The sequence below is a fragment of the Lissotriton helveticus genome, chromosome 5_1 (genome assembly GCF_964261635.1).
Source record: "Lissotriton helveticus chromosome 5_1, aLisHel1.1, whole genome shotgun sequence".
NCBI lineage: Eukaryota > Metazoa > Chordata > Amphibia > Caudata > Salamandridae > Lissotriton > Lissotriton helveticus.
Genome location: NC_136065.1, coordinates 455,422,460 through 455,445,580, shown reverse-complemented (window position 1 = coordinate 455,445,580; position 23,121 = coordinate 455,422,460). Strand labels below are relative to the sequence as shown.

The following is a 23,121-nucleotide window of genomic DNA, read 5'->3' as shown; positions in this document are numbered from 1 at the left end:
TCTCCTTATGTTTTATTGCTGCAAGACTTTTAACTCTACCCCTAATATTATACTTTTCATACCTGAAGTATTATTTAGTTTGAACAATTCCAATGTCTCTCTTTTCAGCTGAGTTTTTACTGTGGAATCCAATAATAAGGTTCTATGAAATGTCCACCTACTATAGGCAGGACTCTTTTCTAACTGTAACTCTAAGTGAAGTGCGGAGCGATCCGGGAGATGTTCGGGGATATGTTCCGTCCCCCTAACTCTACTGACCCGTCTATTATCTAGCAAGAAGAAATCAATTCTAGAGACATATCCATGCTTCTTATTATGGAAAGTAAAACTTTGATTTCCACTTGTCCCCTTGTTCTTAGCTCTCCATATATCTATTAACCCTAAATCTTCCATCATTGTCCTAATAAGTCTTCTCGTTTTTGGTGAACCAATTAATTCTCTTTGGAAGATTTATCCAAACTTGGATTCAGCAATACGCTAAAGTTGCCTCCCAGTATAATGGAGACTTTAACTTCCAAGAGCTGACAAAATAGAGCTTGCAGGGGTGTGATATCATTTATATTTGGCCCGTACTATCCTGCCAAGGCATATCACATGCCCTGTATTTTTTTGTGGCTGTAATCCAACACCCCCCATCATCTACCTTACACTACTCTAAAATGCCTTTAATAGATTTTCTAATAAACAGGACAGCTCACTTAGTGCAGCACGATTGATTGGTATAGATTAACTCCTCCATCCACTTCTGTTTAGCCTGGATAACCTTCCACTTGTCTTGCATTAGATGAGCCTCCTGCAGCATTATATTATCTTAGTTAGCCTGATTCAAATATTGTAGGATTCTTCTCCTTCTACTGGCTACTCTAACCCATTTATATTCCATGTTACAACATTAAGCGAGATATCTTTTAATGGATCTGGGAACTATTGCTTTAAAGGGCTTCCTTTGACTAATCTCATGCCTCCACCCCTTGGCGCTATATTCCTGTGATTGAGGACTTTTGTCTTTTTTCTTTTGCTTTTTTCCCATCTGCACCCCACGCAGTGAATTTGTAACCTTGCTACCTCATTAGGAGAACACCACCCACTCCGGGGAACCCTCCCTAAGCAAATAACGGGTATGTTCGCTCTGATACCCTGTGGAGTGCTCTGCTTCCTCCGGCACTTATCATTTATGCTTCTGCTGCACCCTTATCTGATAGACAAAAGAGCCTGCCTCTTTCAGGTCCTTGATATTGTGCATCTTATTATTCCACATGATTTTCAGTAGAGCTGGAAACCTAATTTGGGCAGTAGCACCTAATGCTCTTAGCTCTGGTACACATTTGCCCAGTTCCCACTGTCAATCCTGTGTGATTTTTGAGATATCAGATCTAACTCAAAACAACCAATCCTCATTCACGAAGCTACCTGCCTTTTTAGCCTCAGAAAGGAGTCGTTCTTTCAGAGTGTATGTTTTAAGGTAAATAAAAAATGTCCTTGGGCACTTTCTGCTTAGATTCTTCAAAAAAGAGTCTTGATGGATGCTCTGAATGACTGCCTCGAGCTTTGCGGCATCTATGAAGGGGATAAATTCCTTGAATAAACTTACAAAGAAACCTTTAATATTCTCTCCTTCATGGCCCTCTGGAATATTAAGTACTTTGATATTGTTGCGTCTAGCGTTATTCTCCAAAGACTCAATTTCATCTAGCATGCCCTTCTCCCCATTTTTTAGGGCTTGAATTTCCTCTTGATTAACCTATATCTCCTTATTAAGAGACTCTAACGAGGCTTCCATTGTGCAAATTCTATCAGTTATGGAGGACATTTTTGGATCTAGGGTCTCGCAGGCCTCTTGGGTTTTAGCTTGGTTTCTCTCAGATATTTCAAACTTCCTTCTAATCTCTGTGTTTAATGTGTCCACGATCCCTGCCAGTCCTGTTTGCATCTCACCACCTTTGTTTATCTTGGGATTGTCCAGTGTAACTGATGGATAACTGTCCTGGGACTCCCCTGATGAATTGTTTTCTGCACTGTCTCCCAGCACCTGATATCTGTTAGTAATCTTGATGTCTGAAACAAGGGCCTCTGCACCATTGTGTCAGGCTCCATTACAATTGTAGCTTCCCCTTTTGTGTCAGTAATCTTATTTCACTCTTCGACTGATTTGGCCTGTACCTTGAAGAAAGTTCTCAGTGAAGGAGTTATCTTAATTCGCTCTGCTTTATTATTTGGTGGAGTTGACGGATCATAGGGTAGGGGATAACAAGAAGGTAAATTCAGTGTTTCTGCTCAATGTGCTCAGATCCCCTATTTTCCTGCCTCCCTGCCTACACTCAGTTTTTTCCCATGGTTGTGAGGCACCTTCAACTGGGCTGATATTTTTGTTTCTTAAAGCATACCTGTTTGGCAGGCTTTCACTGTTCACTTTGTTTGGCCCCCCTTCCCTCACTTGCACTGACCTCTTTTGGGGCATTTTCCTTGTGCCGCCAACTGCCGTCAGTTTGGGGGAAGCAAAGGACTCCATGCCACCAGCCCGGTGAGCACGACTCTGGCTCACATGCTGGACAGAATTCCTCTCGCAGTGACTCTGACTGGTCGCAGCTGGACCCAGGAGGCTTTACACAGCAAGCGGACCGGAGGACACCCAGCAGGAGCTGACCCTGCTCGTAGTGCTAGACGAGGAAAGCAGCTACGCGACCCGTCTGTTGCGGAGTATCCCCAGAGCTACCTGCAGCCACCGCCCTCCCTCGGGAAACTCAGTGGTGAGAGCCGTGCTCCAACTGGCATCAGGTGGCCTCAGGACACAGAAATACCTGGGCCACCATGCCACTATGAGGTCCAGGTGGAGGCGAAAGCGTGAAAAGTGTATAGTATGAACGAGGCCGGTCGAGGAATGACTGATGGGCTCTGGAATCAGGTATGAAGCTGGAGAGAACCCTCAGAGCTCGCAACTTGGTGAGTTCAGTCAGCCGCCATGTACCCTCCACAACATTTCTAACTGTTCTCATCTCCTGTCACAGGCATTATTAGGGATTCTTTTCAAAAGATTACAATTATAGGAATAACATCGCTACTGAATACAACGTCTCATGGGATTGCTGGAGACCACAAAATATGTTCAGCTGTACAACAAATACAGGAATATCAAGTACTGCAGCTCTTATACTTTACAAACACCCAAAACCTTCTACATACAGATCATGTCTGCTCAGCATGCCTCACCCTCAACAGACCACATCTTCTGCAGAATACCTCGCTTGCATCAGACCATATTCACATCCTGTATAGTCTGGACTAAACTTCGTTCAACACAATAAATATCATTCTCTAGACCATGTTGCCTTTACCATACTATATCTCCTCTGCAGACCAAATCTTCTGGTATTTTCCTCATCTTGTACTACACCAGTACAGACCACATTGTCTCTAGACAATATCTCCTATTCCCGCACCACACTTTCTTCAGATTACTCCTCGTTTCGATTACACATCCTCCTCATATTGTCTAGACCAGTGCTTCTCACCCAGAACACATCTTCTCTTACAGTTGACAACAGGCCACTCCTCTTACACTAGGATACTCCACCTTATTGACACCACACTTTCTCCTCTGCACCACACTCTGTTTTGCAGCAAGCCTCCTCTTCATTTCGAAACATGCCTCATCCAGCTCTAGGCTACATCAGTCCACTAGGCCACACATCCTTCCCAATAGCATGCAGCCATCCTATTTAGAAATGCCTCACCACACCCATGTCATGTTTTTCTACCGTATAATACCTATTCTGTTAACCAAAGCCCTTTATGTTAACCATATAACTTGTGCACTGTGGGTTAGCAATGCCGCCAAACAGGTACTTAGATGTTCAGGTGGGGTTCATGTTTAGAACGTTGAATTTGCAGTTACACACTAAGGAATAAAGATGTAGAATACTAAGCTCTGTGTGTGGCGTGTCCATTTACGAGTACCCAGTCTGGTGAGGACGTAACATGCACTACACCAAGCTTCATTATCGAGATCTAAGATTGCCATCTGCTCTGGTTGGATCGGCATCATGTTTCCTGGCTTTTTTGTTACACACATTTAGTATGTGGTGTGTTACTCCCAAAGGCTGGAACATCAATGCTACAACACCCTGAATGCATTTGTTCTCATCCAAATACTCCAGTATGTATATGGTGTCGCTCTGACATTAAGAGAAGTGGCAACCTAATCTTAATCACATCTCTCTGTCATTCTGTCATCTCTCTAACCATCTAGCCAAAGCCACCTCATCAGAGACCACTCCCTTGTTCATTGCACAATATCTCATCAACCAGACAATATTCCTTATCTCAAACACACGTCCCCTCCAGATCAAGCCTCTACATTTAAACTGCACCTCCCAAATAAGACCACAGCTCATCCCAAGCTCTCCTGGCAGAAATACTGGGAAGATGGTATTTCCTACAGAGACGATTATTGCATGCAAGATTTGAAATGAGGTAGCTAATGGGCTATGTTGTAAGAAGCTTTGTTATGACAGGACAAAGGCAGTGCAAAGATAGCAGCCTTTTATTTCTTTATTAAGTCAAATATGTTACCATATCCACTCCCAGAACTTTGCTTGTCCCGCTGAATTCCTCCTATATTCCACTGCGTTTCCCCTTCTGACTAGATGGTTCTTCCATCAAGTGACTATTTCATGACATGACCTGCACTTTCATCAGCCATAAAAAGCTGTTGCTGTCTATTTTCCTTGACAGGAAATTTTGCATTTGCTGAGAGGTTCTGCTTCCGAAGTCACTCTTCTTCTCTGTCGCCCTCCTGATGGTGTCCTCCCAGAGATTGACGTGAATTGTCTGGTAAGAGGAAATTATTTCATCATGTTGTTAAGCCTGTTAAAACTCTCTCTGCTACTGTGTTTGTTTTATACATGTATTTATTTCCAAATATATTCATAAATTGTCCATTGACACTGACCACAGTATGACTTCAGCATCATATATGTTACTAATAAAAAAAACAAAGACAGAATCAATGAGACATACTTCTTAAAAACATTAAAATCCAATTACTTATTTCCTTGAACTCCAGAAAGTGTATTTATATGTGCAGAATTATATCAAATAAATGGTTTAATTTGCATCCAGATAATTAAAGTGTTACTTATTAACTGAGAAGCAGTAGAGATGTTTCTTCCTTCAGTTGCCGTCATCTGCTAAGATCTTCTGCCAAGAGTAAATGGAGACCATGCGATTTCCGTGGTAATTGTGAAAATAGCAAAAGGCATTGACAACTTATTTGAAATACCCTTTTTGTGCATGTATTGCTGTAGATACACATGCTGTGCATACCTACACAATCTAGTGGTGTACATGTGCAACGTGTTTTTGTTCAAAGAAGTCTTTTTGAGTTGTGAGGTGTGGTGACTCCACCTATTGAGGGCAATACACATGGGTATCGGCTCAACAGTCAGATTGTTTTTCTCTGCCGTCGGGTTCTGACATGGATACCGGAATTCCGGTTCAATGCCACCTGGTGTTCTTGCTGGGCCTTCAGCACCATCCCTCGTCGGTCCAAAGAATCACAGTCTTCTTTGGTCTACCGTCCAGTGTTACTTCAACACTGTTTCTTCTTTTCGTGGTTGATGAACTTGCACAGCAGGGCTTTGCCCCATCTACTCCATCACCCTCGACACTCGAAAATGTCCATGTGATGGATAGGACTCCTTTCCGATTCTGCCCATCTTGCCAAGCTAAGTATCCCAGGATAGACTTGCATGGATTTTTCAACCTGTGCCTGCCCCCGATCACCGAGAGCAGTCCTGTGCAGTATGTTTTTCTTCTGTAACAAAAGACCCTTTGGAACCATCGGGTACATTGCATTGCCTTGGCTTCAGTGGGTCCGTGCAGGGAAGAGGAAGACACTCCAGACATCTTCAGAGAAGGTAAGAAGGAAACTCCAAAGCAGCTGGGTGTGTCTGGACCTGACAGTGAAGAGGCATTCTCATTGGAGGAGGCTGCCTCCGAATCGGATGTCAAAGCACAAGGACAAGCGCCAGCCCAACGCCTGTTGCCAAGGACCGCAGTGAGTACTGCTACTATCCATACTAGTGAGGAACCACCATCTATACAAGGGGTATGAGAGGTAATATGAATACACAGTAAGTCTCAAGGTCTATGTTTAGAGAAAAAATGAGTCCATGTTGCTGTTTGTAGCCTTGATGTGTCTTTATTACAAATATTCTTGGTTTTCATAGATGCACAGCCAACACGTTTCGCCCAAACAAGGGCTTCTTCAGGGCGATATGCCTCTTCACTCTCAGGCCCAGACACACCCAGCTGCTTTGGAGTTTCCTTCTTACCTTCTCTGAAGATGTCTGGAGTGTCTTCCTGGAGGATCTTTTCCAACATCTCCCAGAGCCATACCATGAGCTGGGGCAGGATTAGGGAAGGTTATCTCCAATACCATCATCTGGTGTGTTCTGGATGCAGCGGACACAGCTGCTCACTGCATTAATTCTAGTCCCCTTCTCCCCTTCTCCACCGCCATGCATGCATGGCTAGTGTTTCCGGTTCTAAACCAGAAGTACAACAACACCTTCTTAATGTACCCTTTGATGACAAGCATCTTTTCGACCCTGAGGTGGACAAGCTGCTAAAACAAAACAGGAAGGACACAGATACAGCTAAGACCATGCTCACAGTACCGCAGCACTGACAAGACAGTTGCCACTCCAGAGACTTCCAACACCTACACTAGACAACAGCAGCAGACCCCATAACAGATTTACTACATGGGAGGGTGCAAAGGGGACAATGGCAGGGGCCAAGCCAAGGAGCAGCTCCTACAGTGCCACTGCCCCAAAACAGTGGCATTCTCTGGCCTCCCGCAGACCATCGGTCACTTGTCGGGGGCAGGTTGCAGAAGTTTCTGCCTCATTGGGAGGCAATTTCCTCTGACTGATGGGTTCTAGACATCATACAGGAGTCCCCTACGGGGAATCCTGGAGCTGCCATTAAGGTTTTACCTGCCACGGGGGAAGCACTAGAGACATAACCAAAATATGATGTGAGATGCCCCCTCCCCCCCCCCCCCCCCCCCCCCCCCGGCACCGCATTGACTTTCGCAGAAGCCCCTACTAAATTTGTGAACTGCATGCATCTATCTACCCTGCTGCTTATGTAGCGGGCCCCTGCACTGACGACCTGTAGCCCCCCCAGCACCCTTTGCCTGGGATCAAAGGAGCTTCCTGCAGCTGGGTTGTTCTCTGTTGCTGCTGGGACCAAACTGTGGCAATGGGCAGGACAGCGAGCAAGCAGACTAAACTGCCCTTCGAACCCCGAAAGTCTGCATGTGACCCAGCCATAGATATAGCAACAAATATGGCAGGGGGACACCAATCAACATCGCAGCCAGACGACCCAAATATGCGGTGCCTGTTACTCACCATGCAACAAAGCCTCGGGTTTATTGATGCTAAGATGGACTCCATGAGTATGGAAATGGACTACATCACACAACGCCTAGAGAAACATGACAGGCGTATCAGTGAGACTGAGCATAGACTCTCAAACCTGGAGGATGAGTCCTATAAGGGGGTAGCGAATCTACTGCCAGCAGGTGCATGGAAGACTACATGGAGCGCATGCCGGTGGAACTATTTGAGGCTTCGTCCCTTTCCAAACAACTGGTAGAGGAAAGAGCACATCGCACACTGACTGCGTGACCTCCTCCAGGCTCCACTCTCAGACCCATTACTGCTCACCTCCTTAGTTATCGGGTCCGTGATACTGTCCTACTTCTGGTAAGAGAGAGGCACAGTCTAGTCCATGACGGTAACTCAATCTCCATATACCCTGACTTCACAATCGAGGTACAGGAGGCCCATAAGAAATTCAATACGGTGAAATGTAAGCTGCAGCAAGCCAACATCTCCTATGACATGCTATATGCAGCTACGCTTCAAATTTCCTTTCACGAAAAGCAGCATACCTTCAGTACTCCACAGCAGGCCCAGGACTTTTTGAAGAGAGCGACTCGCCGCACATCCCCAGCCAAGGAAGCCGAATGCAGTTCCAGATCCACATCCCAGCTTTCAGAAATTGGATAGGCCGTGGACCTTCTCCTTAGATCATGACTTTGGTTCCTTACCCATCATCATGTGCCTGCAACCAGAGGGAGGTAATTTGCTTGGAAGGAACAATGATTCGAACCATCCTCCCCTCCCCTCTTACTCCCCTCTTCATGATGGATAGTTTTCCCAGCTGATGACTCTTAACAAAGTAGCACACCTACCTGTCTGGCTAAGTCCCTCCAGGCCTTAGTGGGGTCTGAACCGACTCTGGCCTCCATCCTGTTTCCAGGTACCCTTGTTAATTCGAGGAGAACTGCCAGGAGCTACTTCTCTGTTCTTCACTTTTCAATACTGCAATCTATACCGACGAATCCCTCTTTGAGATCCCCCCTCTTCCTCTCCTTATTTCTCAAACTCTCACTGCCCTTTTCCTTTTTCATTAGTCTTTCCTGCTTGCCAACACTGTCAGCACCTATTAAAAGGCGTGTCTCACTGTTTGCTAATTGTTGGAAAGCCTCTTCCTTTGTTCTGCTTTAGTTTGGTGTTGTGGAGGGTATGTATTCGCCTTTGGGATTGAGCCGGTGGTGGTCTTCCTAGACCCCACTAAGGCCTTTGATTTGCTATAATGGGAATACATGTTTCCGGTGTTGCGGAGAATGGGATTCCCTCCTCTCCGTCTCATTCCTATCCCGAGTCTTCACTGCTCCTGTTCTCCTGCCTCAGGAACAGGAAGCGGGTAGCCACTATCCCCTCCCCTAAGCCAATCCCAATGCTCCAGTGGAGCATTGTGATTGGTTAGGTCGCCGCCCAGCCAGGGACTGTAGGGGATGGCATGTTCTCCATGTAGTCTGCAATGCAGCCTGCATGGAGAAGTGCAGAGTGCGCATGACTGGTTTGGGCGGCCCGTAGCTACGCTACCTGTCTGCCCACAATATGCAAAGAAACATAAAATGGTGATTACCAAAAGTTATTACCATTTTATGTTTTGGCTTTCTTGCACTGCGAGAAAGCAGTGGGGCGATGCTCCTCCTCCATAATGGAGGAGCCGCCCTGACGCGTGCCACAGTACAGATCACTGGCAGTTGTTCCAAATTATTCCCCATCTCGCGAGGCACAAGGCAGGGGTGACCTCTGTCACCCCTCCTGTTTGCACTTGCAATTGAGCTGCTGGTGGCTGAGCTACGACAACATTACAGAGAGTATGTGCTGCAATACCCTTTGCTGATTACATAACCCTGTACATACGGGACCCATAAACCAGCCTGAATCCCATTCTAAGGGAGTTTATCCACTTCAGAGAGGTGTATGGATTAAATATAAACTGGGGCAAATCTCAGATATTTCCTCTCACCCCCAACACCCCACAATTTGCACTGGACTATCCATTAACGTGGAGCGACTCAGAAGTAAAATACTTGGGAATGCCCGGAGTGGTGATTTCCAGGGACAGGGAAGAAATGCTGCGGGTGAACTATGGTATTGCCATCACTTTGTTCACTACTTCCACATCTCGCTGGATCTCATTGCCCTTATATATGGCGGGCGGATCTCTTTAAATGTTAATACTGCCAAAACTGTTATGTCTACTCCTCAATAAACCATACCACCCAGGACTCTCCTTTTTCTGTACACTACAGACTCAGCTAATCAGGCTGACCTGGGGAAGCAAAGAGCCCATAGTACACAGGACCACACTCGCCCAGCCCTTTTTGAGAAGAGGCTTTGTAGCTCCAGATATGGAGTTATAATATCTATGCTCTCAAGCCCACTATGCAACTTATTGGTTCAGACTACCGCCCTTCATGCATCACCTAGCCATTGAGCAGGGACTAGCCAGAAGAATGGACAAACCTTTACTGTACTCCCCATTAGCGCCCCTTCTTTATCACCATCTGACTCCGGTCACTCGTGAGGCCTCCTGCTGCAGCATGTTACGTAAGAGAGGAATAGGTACCAGGGCAGATCTCTATCATGAGGGACTATTTAAAGATCGGGAAGCACTGATGAGTGGGGGGGGGATGGTGATCACACCTTCAGAGTTTTTTTTATACATCAGGATCAGGCATGATGTCAGAGTGGCCACTTCCACCTTCCCCCAGGAACTCCCCACACTTGGTGCATTACACGGCTTACTACAAGTGGCGGGACCATCGCATGCAGTTTCCAGGCTTTATTGTGCCACCCTGGCAGAATATCCTGAAATGCAGACCAGCTCACGGACAGGCTGGGTTCTGGAGCTGGACACACCACTCACTGAGGCAATGACTCATTGCTGCAAACAAAGTGGCATGATAACTGCCAGCAGACATCTGCGCATTATACACTTTAAATTTCTACATCATGTTTATTACACACCGGCAAGACTCTATAGATATAAATTGCGACCTGATGACCACTGAGACAGATGCGGGCAGGAGGAGGTGGGCTTCTTGCACCTAGCGTGGCACTGTCGGGCGATACAGGTATTGGACGGAGGTGGTGACTACTCTGTCCCGAATGGTAGGCACCCCATTCACCTCATCCCGGTCATGGCGCTTTTTGTTGCACAGAGGAACTGCAAGCCACACATAGGAAATCCATCTCATTGGGTCTGCTCCTGGTAAAGTGGAGGGTGGCATGCAGGTGGAGCTGAGGGCGGACACCAAAATTCAAAGAGTGGCTGAGTTATCTGACATATTGCAAGGATCAACTAACCACATGGGCAAAGCTCTTGCCATTGACTTTCCGTCCACGGGACATTTGGGACCCTCTGCTGACATATTTGAGGGAGAGCTCAGTCTAACTCTCCACATGGCTGATTATGGGGTTTCTAGGTACCTGAAACCACTTTGGGTAGCCATAGTGACACAATTGTGGCAGGAGTAATCTGAACATCTATAGCATGTGGAGACGTATCTTACTAACTGTCCGAACCCACACACCCCACACCCTCCTCGCTGAGGAGCACACTTTAGAGGCGGTAAGCATACTGCAGACTGCAGAAGCCAGAACTAAGGGGGAATCGCATGAGCTCACTGTTCAAACATCTATGGGATGCTATTTTGAATCATGGTTTCTGCGGAGGTTAACAATGATTTTTATATGTGTACATATGTAATATCCAGCAAAATGTGAATGCTCTACTGTACTTTGTTGTAAAAATCCAATAATGAAAATATATTTTATAAAAGAACTCACTAAACCACCACCCAGCAACCCCAACTCAAGTTGTCCACAGAACACCAGCTCATGCCACAAGAGGATATGCACATACTACTTCCCAACTGGGCCATACAGCTAGTGCCACCACTATTTTGTGGCAAAGGGGTGTACTACTTGCACTTTCTCATTCCAAAGAAAGACATCTCCGTCAGGCCTATACTCGACGTCCGACCCCTCAACAAGTACATTCTATCGGAACATTTCGACATGGCTAAACTTCAGTATGTCATCCCACTGTTGTGGAAATGCGACTTCATGACTTCCCTTGACTTGGAGGATACCTGCTTCCAATATCCCATCCACTCCGTCAATCGAAGATTCCTGTGGTTTGGTCAGGACAGTAATGGATTTGGAAGGCATGATGGTGTCCTGCATTGCAATAGTTCCTAATTTGAGGTTACACATACCTTACCTACAGCAGTTCATAGTAGCACAGTGGTCTCAGGTGAAGGGTCTATGCAAGGATCTAGTGTTGGTTTAGGACTGTACACATCGCTGTCTGCAGTGGAGGAATGCCAACAACCTGTTGCAGTAATGACCATCACCATGGGTGCCTCGCTCACCAGATGGGGTGCGCATCTCCAAGATCACACAAACCAGGGTTTCTGGACACAAATGCGCAGCAGGATCTCCACATCAGTCACCTGGAATTGCTGGCTATTCAGTTTGCTCTTTGAGCATTCCTTCCACTCATTCGCAACAAGATTGTTCTAGTCTGCACAGACAACGCCACAACTATGTTTTACCTACAAAAGCAAGGGGGCATGAACTCACCCCAGCTATATGTTCTATCCAGGTGCATCTGGAAGTGGGTGATACATCACAAGGTGCAGTTGATCATACAGTAAATTCCAGGTCTGGAAAACAAATTGGCAAACCTGCTCAGCAGATACCTCAAGTCCACCAGTGGGAACTCCAACACCAGACTCTACTTTTTTACCTCCGGCGATGGGAGTTTCCTTACATAGACCTGTTTGCCACTACTGAAAAAGCAAAATGCTCTAACTTTGTCACCAGTAGTTCAGAAGCTGAGGCATACATCACTTACCCTCATCCTAGTAGCCCCAACCGGGGCACACCATCTCTGATACTCCACTCTGCTTGAACTCTCCCTTCATGAGAAGCTTCCCCACAGTCCGGACTTTCTCATGCAGAATTACTGAACCTTCTGAAACTCCAACCCTCAGCAGTTCAATCTTGCAATATGGCTCCTGCGGTCTTAGATTTTGGTTGCCTTAACCTATCACAATGTATGTCCATTCTTTATGAAGCACACAGGCCTATAGCCAGAGGCTGCAATGCAGAAAATGGAAGCGTTGTGTGCACCATTGCCTTCCAAAATAAATCAATCCTCTCAAATCATTGTTACAAGACATTGTCTATTACCTCCTTCACTTTCAAAATTCAGGCCTTCTTACACCTCCATCCATTGCATTTGGCTGCTTACCGACAGGATAGGTAGCACACACCATTTTTTCAGCAGACCAGGTATTAAGCCCTTCATGGAAGGCCTCAGGTGGGTTATCCTGCCTCGGACGGTTCCTGCACTGGTATGGAATCACAACATCATCCTAACTAGGCTCATGTGCCCTTCTTTTAAGTCCCTTTAAGGCTTGTCACTTCAGTTTATTTTATGGCAGGTAGCCTTCTTTGTAGCTATCACTTTTCTCAGGTGAATCAGTGAGGTACTGGCTCTCATCTTAGAGGAGCCTTTCTTCCATGTTCATCCTGATAGGCAGGTCCTTAGAACAAACCGCCAGTTTCTTCCTAATGTGGTTTCCAGTTTCCATCAAACAATTGAGTTGCCAGTTTTCTTTCCAAGTCCAGAGCCTGTAGCAGAACAAATACAATAAAACAAAACCTTTTCGTAAAACACAACTCTTTGTGTCCTACTCCAAACCACATAAAGGGTGTGCTTTTAGCAAAGCATGTATTGCTAGTTGGCTTGCCAAGTGTATCCAAGCGTACTATGCTAAAGCTAACTGTCCCTCCCAAACCCCATTCCATGCACAAGAAAGGGGCTTCTGTGGCTTTTTATGGTATATACCAATAGCTGACATCTTTGAAGCAGCTACTTGCCCACTCTTCACACTTTTACTAAACATTACTGTGTTGATGTCCTAGTTAGGCAATAAGCCAGAGTTGGCCAAGAAGTGTTACGCACACTATTCCAATTTTCCGCAATATCCTCAGGCTGAACCATCACTTTTGGGGAGGACTGCTTTACAGTCCATGCACAGAATGTGTATCTATAGCTGCACATGCCATGGACTGAAAATATTACTTACCCAGTAAGCATCTGTTTGTGGCATGTGCTGATGTAGATTCACATGCTCATTCCCAGACCCCCAATTTGTTTCAGATACTCTCACCTTAATTCTTTACTTCACATGGTCATCTCTACTGTATCTCTATGCTCCATTTACATCTTCACCCACTGGGCGGGAAAACAATCTCACTACAGCGCCGCTCTTTGCCTACAGTAGGTGGAGTGACCACACCATGTGACTTGAAAAGTCATCTTCAATCAAAAACGAGTTCCACACGTCCGAGCCCAAAACTAGATGGCAGGAGTATGCACAGCACGTGAATCTACAGCTCTAAATGCCAGGAACAGATGATTACAGGGTAAGTTACATTTTCCTTACTTCTCATTGCATACAAACATTGGAATGTACTCTGGCTTGATGGCAGATAGTACATCTCTTTATTCCTCCAGCCCCCAGCGTAATTTTAGCAAAATCATAATATAATTTTTCCTGTGTGAAAATGCGTTACTTTTTTTTAATTTTTACTGATGACACCAGACATTCCTTCTTGGCTGAAATGTCTCGATAGAAGGAGTAGCTCCAGATACTGAAATGGAGAAAGAGGGGGCAAGGATAAGAAAAAGAGGATCAGTCCGGTTCAAAAGGTTGAGCGTAGTCAGGGAAAAAAATATGGGACCAGGTTCTAGTTTGTCTGCGGAGAACAAATACTATGGAAATGTAAATGGTGTTGAATTGAATATTGTGGATAACCGCTAGGAGACTAGGCTTTTTGGGCTTAACGAAACAAGCAGATGTAGGGGCGAAGCAGAACACCCAAAATATATGATAGTCACACCTCAAGATTCCCTTAGATGGAATTGGGTGAAGGAGGTCTTCCTCTCCCAGTTGGAGAAATTTAGACGTGGTACCTCTCCCACTGCAACCTCATAAGAGGGACTCCCAGAGATAAACAAGAGGTGCATTAAGGTTTCTTTCTCTCACCCTTTGGTAGGATGGGGTGAGGTTTAGACTTGCTTTCATGGTGTGTCACTGTAACACAAGGATAACACATCTCAAAACAGTAGTTCAGAATGTATGGTGAAAATTACAGTAACAAAAGGGAGCATTTATTAACTAGATTACTCAGGGGTTTAGGAAAAGCAGTATAAAGAAAGTGGGAAGAAATAGGTTATTCTAGTGAAAGTCAAAGGGAGCACACATTAATATTGGGTCCCGTGGGACTCAATAAAAGTTGGCCTTATATTTTAAAAAGGTGAAAATATAACTGTGGGACTTTTTGGCCGACCCTAGGAAATAGGTGATCCTAATCAAAAGGTCACATTGTCAAAGAAGGGATATCATGGTGAAAAAGTATTAAAAACCTCCAAGTGGGAGAAAATCTTTCTGTTTGGCTTATGTTTGATGTTTGGTCCTTGAACGAGCTGAACAGTTTTCTTGAATGGGCTCTCACGTTATGGTTTTTCTGAGTTTATGTTCCATCAGTGAGCCGATTCAGCAGCCTAAGACTGAACAAGGTTCCTTGGCCTCCGATACAACTGGTGGGTGGTAGTGATTTGTAAGAGTTGAGAAGACCCGGCCTGAAGATAGTGCAGATCAGGCTGCCAGCAATGCATTTTCATTTGCATCTGTAATTTCACTTTACACCTGTCTTCCCATGGAAGACAGATTTCTTTTAGCAGTCACGTTTTCTTACCTGATGGTGCTGGATACCTCCGATAGAAACCCACAGTTAAGGATTTGCAGACAACAATTCTCAGGTTTACATCTCTCACTCATCTTGTACACAGCCCAGCTCAAACATGACTGTTCACAGGCAGTCGGACTCACAAGAATTTTCATTGCAGTCTGTGGATTCCCTATTCCCAAACTACCAAGACAGACAGACCTCCAAAACATTTTTGTAGATCCTGGAAGGAGAATCTTTACATAGACGAGTCAAGAGACACATGGATTGGTGTTAGCAAGTTCTCAATACAGATTAGAGTGTACTTGCTGCCACTGCTCCAGTGGCTTCTGTTTGGAGGCTCCATCCTTTTGCAACTGCTGAGAAACTGTGGGGCATATTAGCAAGAACCTCGTTAAAATTATCGCTGTTTTAGCGGCAGGAAACTGACGCTAAAACGGCGATAATGGGCTTGCTAATATGTATTGTAGAATTCCAATAGTAGCCCAGATTAGATGTCCTGCACATCTAACCTGGGCTTCTATTGGAGTTCTATAACGCATATTAGGAAGCCCATTATCGCCGTTTTAGCGGCAGTGCCGTTAAAACGGCGATCATTTTTAATAAGGTTCTTGCTAATATGCCCCTGTGTATCGTGCCCGAGCACACAACTCCAATATTAATTGCATCATCACATTTCTATCAGCCACACTCACCCTTCCAAGCACCCATTCATCCATGTAGGAAAAGGGAACGTAAAGACACAACAATTTTCCATACCAGAGTTGCAGTGCACATGAGCTGGCATACAACTATGCTGATCCTTGGTAAGTTGAGGAATAAGCTCCATTCATAGGCATTATTCCGGTGCTGTATATTTTAGACTAGAACTTTCATCCGATCTTCCATTTTCTTGTCTAGAGATGTTTGAGAACAAGCTAGGTCCTCTCATCTTCTCCCAGGAGCATTACCATGGGGAATCCTTTCTGCAACTATAACCTGCATAATGGTGCAGGAGGGAATCTCCTCTATAGAGCAATTAGCTGATCATTCATGGGACCATTTTCTGTCAGATGTTTGTTTGCTTCCAGTGCATTATCTGTGCATTCTGGGATTTGCAGTCCCTTAAATACCATTATGAAATAAATGAACTAGATAACCTACTCATGCCTTAGCAGGAATAAAGTAACTCTGCAGGAGAGGACCAATTATTTTATTGATTCCCAGATATTACAGTAAACTTCGATTTCCAAGATTTGATAAAGGTACTTGGCATAAGGTGCGAGAACTCGTAATATACTTATATTGTGCAGTAGGAGATACATCATCCCTTACTATGTTAAGTGTTGTTAGGTAGCTATCCTGACTAAAGAGGCATGTATGCCTACCTACAACAACTGATCACTACACACTGAGGGACCAATTTGCTACTGAACTTTGTAACTCTTGTATGATTCTAATATTTAATACCCACTATTTTTTGGTGTACAGTTGTCTATCAATTGGCGAATTAGGTAAATGAAAATGGACCTAGTTAATTAACATATCACAATTTTTAAATTAACTGTTTTTATACATGACATTAATGGTTTAATTGCAATGATTGTTTGTTAATCAAGCAATAAAGAATTATAAATAAAAAATATAAATAAATAATACTCACTGTGCTCAGTGGCCAATATTTTGTAGCTCACATTGTCAGTAAAGAATGCAAACCTACATTTCAGAATCCGTTCCAATTGTATGCATCATAGTTTGAATATTTTGTTCCACATCTCTTTGTACCATGCCACTCAGTACACCTGAACATCAGTTTCAGTTGCATTTATTGTCTTTTGAATACTTTTTTCCTCATATTCATATACTATACACTTAAATCTGGGACGCATTCTGTTACCCTACTAAAGATCATAAAAATAAAATTTTAAGAATGTAAAAAGAACACATGTGCAAATAAAATACATGAAATAATGTGATTCTCTCTAGCTATTTAATTTTTCTTGGGCTCTTCTACATATCATTCAGATAACAATATCTGCACTTTATTAGGTTGATTCACCTCAACAAACATTTCTGTGTTTGTAAACAGATATGTGCGAGAATGACCATGCTTCTTGCACTATCGATTTGTCATTCACTGTTGCTTTATCGCTCACCATGCCTGCTTAATTACCTGCACCCCATTCTTAAAAGATATCCCTGTAATTTATTATCTGGTTGGGCTCATTCCTATTCTTTAATGCCAGGCTGCCTTGTAAGTCATATGTGGATTATTACAGAAGAAAGCAGTGCTCTGTGAGCTCGCACACAAGGAAACCTGAAATGTTCTTAATTTCTAATTTAGGTCTACTTTTTTTACTCAATATGTGCTTGTACAGGGGCATAGATGGGGTCCAGTAGGTGTCCAGTGATGTGTGTGGGGCTTTTCACTCACTGGGTGAGTTCAAAGTTGGACAGATCCTTGAGGAGGTTGGTTGTATTGGAATCAGTGAGGTCCTCCAGGTAGTAGTTGAGGATGCCAATGCGGATGAAGGCACTGGAGTCCACAGTGGTGTAGCTGAAGTTGGTGCATTTTCCTGCAGGGTGGAAGAGGAGGGTGCCCCTCAGAATGTTGCTGGAGGTTGTGAAGAGTTTGAAGGCCAAGTGTTCTGTGTTGCTAGTGGTGCTTTCCAAGGTGCTGGAGCATTGGATGGATTCTTTGAAGATGATAGCGATACTGCCTCTGGGGATTTTTGTCATGTCTGTATTGCAATGTTGTATGCGGGGTGAGGGAGGAGTTAGGGGATTGCTGCGACTGTTTCTTTCTCTGTCTCTCTATGTCTCTCTGCCTCTGTCTCTCTCTGTCTGTCTCTCGCTGTCTCTCTCCATCTCTTTCTGTCTGTGTGTCTGTCTGTCTCTCTCTCTCTTTCTTATGTCCCCCTTACTGCCCACTGTGCTTTAATCATATCTCAGCAACACTTACAACAATGAATCGAGGTTTGGGTTCATGTTACACTTTCAACCCAATGAACCTTGCTACTCTGTCTTAGAACTATTCATATATAAGGAGAATTCCTTCTTGTCACAGGATCATGATAACCTGTAAAGTTTCCATTGGTAAGAAAATGAAGGCAAATTATAGCTGTGGAAGTGAGATGCGCCTGAGGGCTCTACTCGGTCTTGTTGATGCTGGCTGTGCGGATTTGGCGTTTTGGACTCAAAGAACTCAAGGTGTTTGCAGTATTTTTGGATTTGCAGTATTTTTGGAACAAACAATGGTTGCTTTTTAGGGCAAAGTTGTTGGTCTGTTCCTGCAAGATATTGAAGATTTCCTTAGTCTGACATGGTGTATTTGTTTGCAAAGTAAGCCTCATTTCGTCATGTATCATATGTGTTTCTAGCAGAGGACTGTATCCTCCTTAGTCTGGTAATTATTCCAGAGACTTTCCACATTATGTTAGGCACTTTTCTGTTCAGCGGGTTCCCCATTGAACATCATGTTGTTGGATTTGATGCCACCTTAAGTACTTTGAGTTATATGAATTTGATGGGAGCTACAATGCTGTGTATGTGCGTGTGTGTCTCTCATTTCGAGGACCTGCCCGGAAAGTGTGTTTAGGTGTTTTTGAGTGAGCCCACAAACAAACCAAGAAGCACAGTTAGATGTGCTTTGGTACGCGGTATAGCCTACCCCAGTACCAAGGCCTCCATGGAGTGAAATACACACTCCATTAAGGTCAAAAATCGAGTCTTGTATGTAGACAGTTTAATTGAATTTAAAGATGTGGAGAGAATTATCCAACACATGGGGAACTTCTGAATAAAATGGAGCAAATTTTTGATAATTTTCACTTTCTGCAAATGTTTCTTTTTTCCCCATAATTGTATTGCAAAGATTATCTAAACCCAATTTTCATTGGGTGATGGCAGTCTTTCTGGTGTTTATTACCCACACCTAGGTCACACATAATCTTTTACAGAATTGTCTACAGAGATTGTCACAGGCAGTGAAATGGAGGTATTTGAGTTTAAATGGCAGTGTGTGAGCTATCACTGATCTCTTTGCCATTGGCCACCTAATCTCATGCCCTGATCAGGCACCATAGACTTTCGGCTAATCACCAGGTTCCTAGATTTGTGATTGTAATTTTTAATTATTATTATCTAGCGCTTACAAACCCCGATGAGGTGTAGCAGCCATTTGCGTTGAGTTGCATGCTACTCCAGAACCCAAGGTTAGAATTGCTTTCTACAGCAGTAAATGTGTAACTACTAAGAGAGCCTATTTTTAAACTTTCCAGACTCCTGCTCCATCACCAGTCAAAGAACTTAACCGAAGCAAGTCTCCAGATGTTCAACCTCGGAGTCCCATGAGCCGTGGCACTGAAGCTCAGCGAGGCACCGCTGTTAGAGGAGGAAAGCGCACTCCAACACCTAAGTGGAAACCACATGTGGATTCTGTCCCCAGGGGAGGAAATGTGTCCATTGTGGGAGTTGGTAGAGAGGGCACACTGAACCCTGAATCACTCTCAGACTATAAACACCCACATACACAGAACTACACAGCAGGCAAGATTGTGTCTGGGCCTCTATCTTCGCTAGCGGAGGACTTGAGATGTAACTGCTATTCAGTGTGTGATGTGGAAATCCACGAGAGGTAAGAAATAACACTCATGTTGAATGTAGCATGTATATATGAATTGTGAATGCCCTCACTTCCAGAAATAGCCACCAATCTCTTCAGTCTGTGAAGTCAAAATTCTGATAGACACCACTTGCAAACTCTTTTTTTTTACTTCTCACATAAATCTTTCAGAATGTCTTGAATACCGATCTGTTTCCAATTCCACTTTCAGTCAGTCCTGCAGTTCTTTGTGCTAGTTTCTCTTAACCTTTTTTAATTCCTGTTCTGTAATATGCAGTATGTTTCCTCTCACACTTTTCTATCTGCCATGAAGGTTGTCGCATGTATTTATCTCACACCTCTTGCTCAGTTCTGCAGTTTCACTCCACTTTAACTCAATTTTGTTTGTCTCTTTTCCGATATGGTATTGCTCTTAAATATTCTCACTCTTTTTATTGTGTCATACAATACATTATGTGTATCTGTTGCTAATACCTCTTTCTCTCAGCCCAACAGGTCATCTTACAGTGTATGATGTGTCTACCACATATTTCTCTTCAGAAATTCCCTCCCCTACCCCAGTAGATGAGGAGTACCTCACCATTAGTTCAACATCAGTCAGCCCTGTCTCTGCAACGAACAGTTCCAGATCGACTTCCACCATAATTCCCACACCACAACCTCGAGCGACAATCCCTTGTCCTCAGTCACAAGTGTCCAGGGAGTCATGTGACAGTGACAATGAGTGGGAAGACATGGAAGAGGCAGAGGAGGAAGAGGAAGATGAGCTTAGGCAGGTGCGCACAATGTATATTTGTAATATAATTTGTGTATTTTTTTTTGTTTGCCGTAAATATTGTGGGCCTGATTTAAATTTTGGCACACAGAGTTATTACTGTCGCCATGGTGTAGAACTTTGGATACTCTGCCCACCACATTTAGAGATGTCAGGCAGCCCAGGTCTGTCACAGCTGTTCCTTTAAATATAATGAACGTATGTCTCGCTTATCCATCAACGTGACATTGATGTACGTCACACTTTCATGTTTTTTTTATTTTCAAAAACAAAACCCCAAAGTGGGTTTTGTTGTTGAAAATACAAAAAAAAAAACAATGAGTGTTCTCCCATGGTGTGGGGGGTCATTGAAAAGTTTTTCCTTTTACAAACCACCACGTTTTGTAAAAGTAAAAACTGGCTATGTGTCTTCCCACTCTAAATTGGATGGGCAGATACATGGCCAAACCTCCAATGGCCCTTACTCTGTCGGGCTGTTGGAGGGGTATGTAGTTGGCTGAGACGAATTAGTCTCCGCCGTCTACGTACTGAAGTTTCTCCCATATGTATATCATGCAGGAGGACCTTAAGGTTAGCAGAAAGCATACTCTGTCACAGCTGTGATCGAGTGACCTTTCGGTCAACATCTAAATTAGGCATTGTGTCATCATTTATCATTTACATAAATGTATCAATTGGAGCTAGTGATAGAAAATCTACACCCAATGAGGTAAACCTTTTGTAAACAATATTTAGACCACAAAATGTGATATTTCTGTCCATGAGAGATTCTGATATGCAACCCTCCATGGAGGTCTGCCCAGGAAGGTGTCATCACTACTCTCTAAATAGAGTTTCCTTAGTACACAATTGGCTGGTCCTTTGATCCAGAGATTCTACAGAGTAACTACATAAATTGGCTGGATTGTTCAGGACTTGTCCTAGATCTTTCCTGCGGCGCAACTGTAGAGACACTATGAGCACAGAAGCAGCTATTGCTCACTATAAATTTCCCAGTAAAAGCAAAGAGAATTGCTGGTACCTACAACTTCTAAAGGAAGTGCAGTGCTGAAACTGAGACACTGTGTCATTACTCATAAGGCAATGATAGTAAAGTACAAGACAAGGGGCTAACGGCTTTATTTATGAAAAGGCTTGCCAATTAAGTATTGTTCTTCAAAAGAGTAGAGCAGGTAGTGTCATCTTGTGTGGCAACAAAAGCAAAGTATATGGAAAACATAAAAAAGGCTGGTTTATAATGATTTTTCAAGATACTCTGCAAACCCTGTTGACCTTATACAAGCCACTCCGCTCCCACTCTGCCCTCTATTTGACCTTTCTCCTAAAACCTAATGAGAGGTGACTGGAGGAAAATGTGAAAAACTCTTAAATGCAGTTATTCTGGTACTGTAGACTGTTGTGCTTGGTCTCATGGTCAACAAAATACAGCCATAGCTTCACAAACCAAATCTTAAATCTGCACTCATAGAATTACTGTTACTTGCAACTGCCTATTTACAATGTTCTACTGTTTAGGAACTCAGCCTTAGCAGTTTGGAAATCTGTGTCACTCACAGCTTTCCATGTGTATTACAGGGAGTCATATAATTTGTAAAAACTCGTTGGCAAATGAGGCCCTTAGATTCTTGCCCATGATGAAACCCAGGGATTTTGCTATCTCAACAATTGTGGACTTACCATCAGCAATGTTTAATGAGTCAAGCCAGGTTTGACAGGGGTGAGCTGAGGTCAGAAGAAATTTCTGCGGGTTTAGTTTGAGGTGGCTTTGGTACATCGATGCTCATGATTCCTTTAACATTGATCTCAGTGTATTTATGTTGTCTGGGGGAAGAGACCTTCAGGTATTGTTGAGTGTCGTCAACGTATGACTGGACTTAGATGTTGGATTTATATTTAAGAGCGAGTTTAGAGGTTCCATGTATAAATTGAAAGGGTGAGTGAGAAGATGGAACCTTGAGTGACTTCTTGCTCCAGTAAAGAGGCAATTGGTACGTCATACCTGCACCTGGCTTTCTAGGTGCAAATGCACCTTTAGGATTTGTAGCAGTGAGATATTGTTGTTATCGTAAACCACCACTGATAGATCTACTAGAACAAGCATACAGGACTCCCCTTTGTCTAAAAGAAGCTTTTGTCATCTATTATGGGCTGCAGGAGGGTCTGAATCCTGACTTTGGTGGAAGGGGCAAGCAGATTGTTTTCTTCAATGAAGGCATTCAGTTGTTTCTCCACACAGCTTTTCCATGACTTTAGCAATGAATGGGAGATTATATACAAGGTGAAAATTGTTCTGGTCTTCTGTGTCTGGATTGGGTTTCTTTAGGAGAGGGGTGGTATGACCTATTTTGAGATCACCAGGAACAATCCCTTAAGAGAGAGAATCAATTATCACTTGCTCAGGAGCGGAGTGTAGGCAGAGGTGATTTTAGTGGGACCGGACCCGCAAAGTAGTTGTCAGGGCTTTAGGTGATAGTTGAAATGACATTGAAGTGTGTTACTTCCTTGAAAGTTCACCATTTCAGCAGGGATTTGCTGGTTAGTGG

General features: G+C 43.8%; 1 protein-coding gene across 1 annotated transcript in view; it reads left to right on the top strand.

Moving 5' to 3' along the window:
- FRMPD2 (FERM and PDZ domain containing 2) overlaps positions 1-23,121 on the top strand; it is a 446,136-nt gene that overhangs the window by 206,266 nt on the left and 216,749 nt on the right. Inside the window, exons 26-28 of the mRNA XM_078640972.1 lie at positions 4,732-4,830; positions 19,460-19,815; positions 20,291-20,579. Of these exons, the coding sequence (XP_078497098.1) occupies positions 4,732-4,830; positions 19,460-19,815; positions 20,291-20,579 (744 nt within the window). The remainder of the gene's footprint in view (positions 1-4,731; positions 4,831-19,459; positions 19,816-20,290; positions 20,580-23,121) is intronic.